The sequence below is a fragment of the Manacus candei genome, unplaced genomic scaffold (assembly GCF_025592945.1).
Source record: "Manacus candei isolate 608988 ecotype Guabito, Panama unplaced genomic scaffold, ASM2559294v1 h1tg000142l, whole genome shotgun sequence".
Taxonomy (NCBI): domain Eukaryota; kingdom Metazoa; phylum Chordata; class Aves; order Passeriformes; family Pipridae; genus Manacus; species Manacus candei.
Genome location: NW_026138190.1, coordinates 1,204,400 through 1,206,957, shown reverse-complemented (window position 1 = coordinate 1,206,957; position 2,558 = coordinate 1,204,400). Strand labels below are relative to the sequence as shown.

Genomic DNA, 2,558 nt, shown 5'->3' with positions numbered 1-2,558 from the left:
GGACTCTGCTGCCTGCCAGGGGCAGCTCTCAGCCCGGCCAAGGAGCTGCCACGGGGCTGGGGGAGAAGGGCTGTGGGGAAGGAACAACTCCTGGGAGGGCAGAGCAGGGCAGAGTCCTTCTGATCTCCACAGTGTGCTGCAGGGATGAGGGCTGGTCACAGCTCCAGATCAAAGCAGGAAATTTCCCAGAAGGTATTTGCAAGAAGCACAGACAGACAGGGGGTACCTTCAAGGGAATGAACCAGTTCTTTCAGTGTTATACTCTGGGTTGTCTGGGTGCTGACTGAGACAGAGCAAGGCCTGGGGGAGGGAGCGTTCAGGCGGCTCTGGGGGCCCTTCCCTGCAGCTCTGCTGGGCACTGTGTGCTGGGCCATAGAAATGAGGATTCCTGCAGTGGAAAAGAACTTTCCCAGGTGTGATGGTAAAAATGGAAAACACGGGTAGTATTATTTTAATCTCAGACTAAGCTTCTGCTCTGCAGCCTCAGCTCTACTGAGTTATTAGAGGAGAGATGGAACTTTTGTATTCAAGGTGTGTTACATCTGACATTCCTTGTGTGTGTGAGAGCTCTACCAAAAAAGTTCCATGTCCCATTAAGCAGAGCAAACCTGAGTCCTTTGCAGTGCATTTGGTGACATTTGACACATGGATTTCTTTTAGAAATGGAGTTGCTTTTTCACAGAGGTCTGTCTTAAATGTTCCCTGTCTTTTCCTTTCCTGAAACAGACCCTGTGCTAAGAAATAACAAATGTCCAACAGCAGCTCCATGGCCCAGTTCCTCCTCCTGGCATTGGCAGACAGGCGGGAGCTGCAGCTCCTGCACTTCTGGCTCTTCCTGGCCATCTCCCTGGCTGCCCTCCTGGCCAACGGCCTCATCCTCAGCGCCGTAGCCTGTGACCACCACCTGCACACCCCCATGGGCTTCTTCCTGCTCAACCTCTCCCTCACAGACCTGGGCTGCATCTGCACCACTGTCCCCAAAGCCATGCACAATTCCCTCTGGGACACCACAACCATATCCTACACAGGATGTGCTGCACAGGCCTTTTTCTTTGCCTTCTTCATCACAGCAGAGTTTTCCCTCCTCACCATCATGTGCTACGACCGCTACATTGCCATCTGCAAACCCCTGCACTACGGGACCCTCCTGGGCAGCAGAGCTTGTGCCCACATGGCAGCAGCTGCCTGGGCCACTGGCTTTCTCACTGCTCTGCTGCACACAGCCAATACATTTTCCCTGCCCCTATGCCAGGGCAATGCCCTGGACCAGTTCTTCTGTGAACTCCCACACATCCTCAAGCTCTCCTGCTCACACTCAGGCTACCTCAGGAAACTTGGTCTCAGTGGGTTTGGTGCCTGTTTATCACTTGGTTGTTTCATTTTCATTGTTTTCTCCTATGTGCAGATCTTCAGGGCTGTGCTGAGGATCCCCTCTCAGCAGGGACGGCACAAAGCCTTTTCCACGTGCCTCCCTCACCTGGCCGTGCTCTCCCTGTTCCTCAGCACTGCCACATTTTCCAACCTTAAGCCCCCCTCCATCTCCTCCCCATCCCTGGATCTGGCACTATCAGTTCTGTACTTGGTGGTTCCTCCATCACTGAACCCCTTCATCTACAGCCTGAGGAACCAGGAGCTCAAGGATGCCATAAGGAAAATGATGACTGGATGCTTTTCAGGAGCAACAACCTTCCTCTCTTCTTCTGCAGAACACTCATTGTGTAACCCTTTACTGTTCCAGGCTGCCTTCTAAAACTTTTGAGAGTAGTAGTGGTTTCCTGCATTTTTTATGCTTTTAATGTTGTTAACACAGAAATTTATTCTTCATCTCACACCTAATTCATTCTCAACCTCTTTATTTTGACCCACAATTGTGTAAATGAGGAATCATTCTCTGTGTGCATTTAAACAAAATAAAAGTTCCTGCAGCAACTTCTTTCTCAAACATCCTGCCTGTATTATTCTGTACATGAGAAAACACAGTCTCTGTGCAGAATAAAGGATTTGAATTCTTTTTTCCAGATTCCCCCTCCAAGAAGTTCCCTGAAGCTGGAGGGCAGTGCCTGTGTGCAGAGGAGAAGGGGAAAAGAGTCCTGGTACAGGAGCACTGCCAGGGCGCAGCAGCTCTTGGGCTTTTCAGAGATGCTCTTTTTCCACTGCCTCCCTCTCCTTTCTGCTCCTTGCCCAAGGCCTGAGTGCTCTGGCAGCTCAGTCACTGCTGTGTCAGTCCTGTGACCATGGGCAGGGACAGGCCCTGGGCACTGCTGGCACAGAACTGGGCTCCCTAAAATCATTTCCATCAGGAAAGGGGATCCCCCTGGGCAGGTCCTGAAGACTTTGTTCTTTTTGAAAGGTTGGTGTAAAGAACAAGGCCAAGGAACACTCTCCACAGTCTCATTGCTTTGCTTGTTTCCCCATTCAGTCCCTGCAGTGAGAGAAGTGACTCACTGGGGTACTTGAGGCACTGAGGGCTGGGTCAGATGTTCTGTGCTGGTGGCCAGTGGCAAAGGGTCTCCAAGTCACCTGCCTGGGGCTCTGCAGCTTGTGAGGGCTCTGATGGA

General features: G+C 51.6%; 1 protein-coding gene across 1 annotated transcript; it reads left to right on the top strand.

The window, feature by feature from the left end:
* Positions 1-748: 748 nt before the first annotated feature.
* Positions 749-1,666, top strand: LOC127462848 (olfactory receptor 14J1-like; the record flags this gene model as incomplete). The annotated part of the gene is made up of 1 exon (XM_051771795.1): positions 749-1,666. A coding segment is annotated over exon 1 (918 nt), but the record flags the coding sequence as incomplete, so codon positions are not given.
* Between the last annotated feature and the right edge of the window lie 892 nt (positions 1,667-2,558).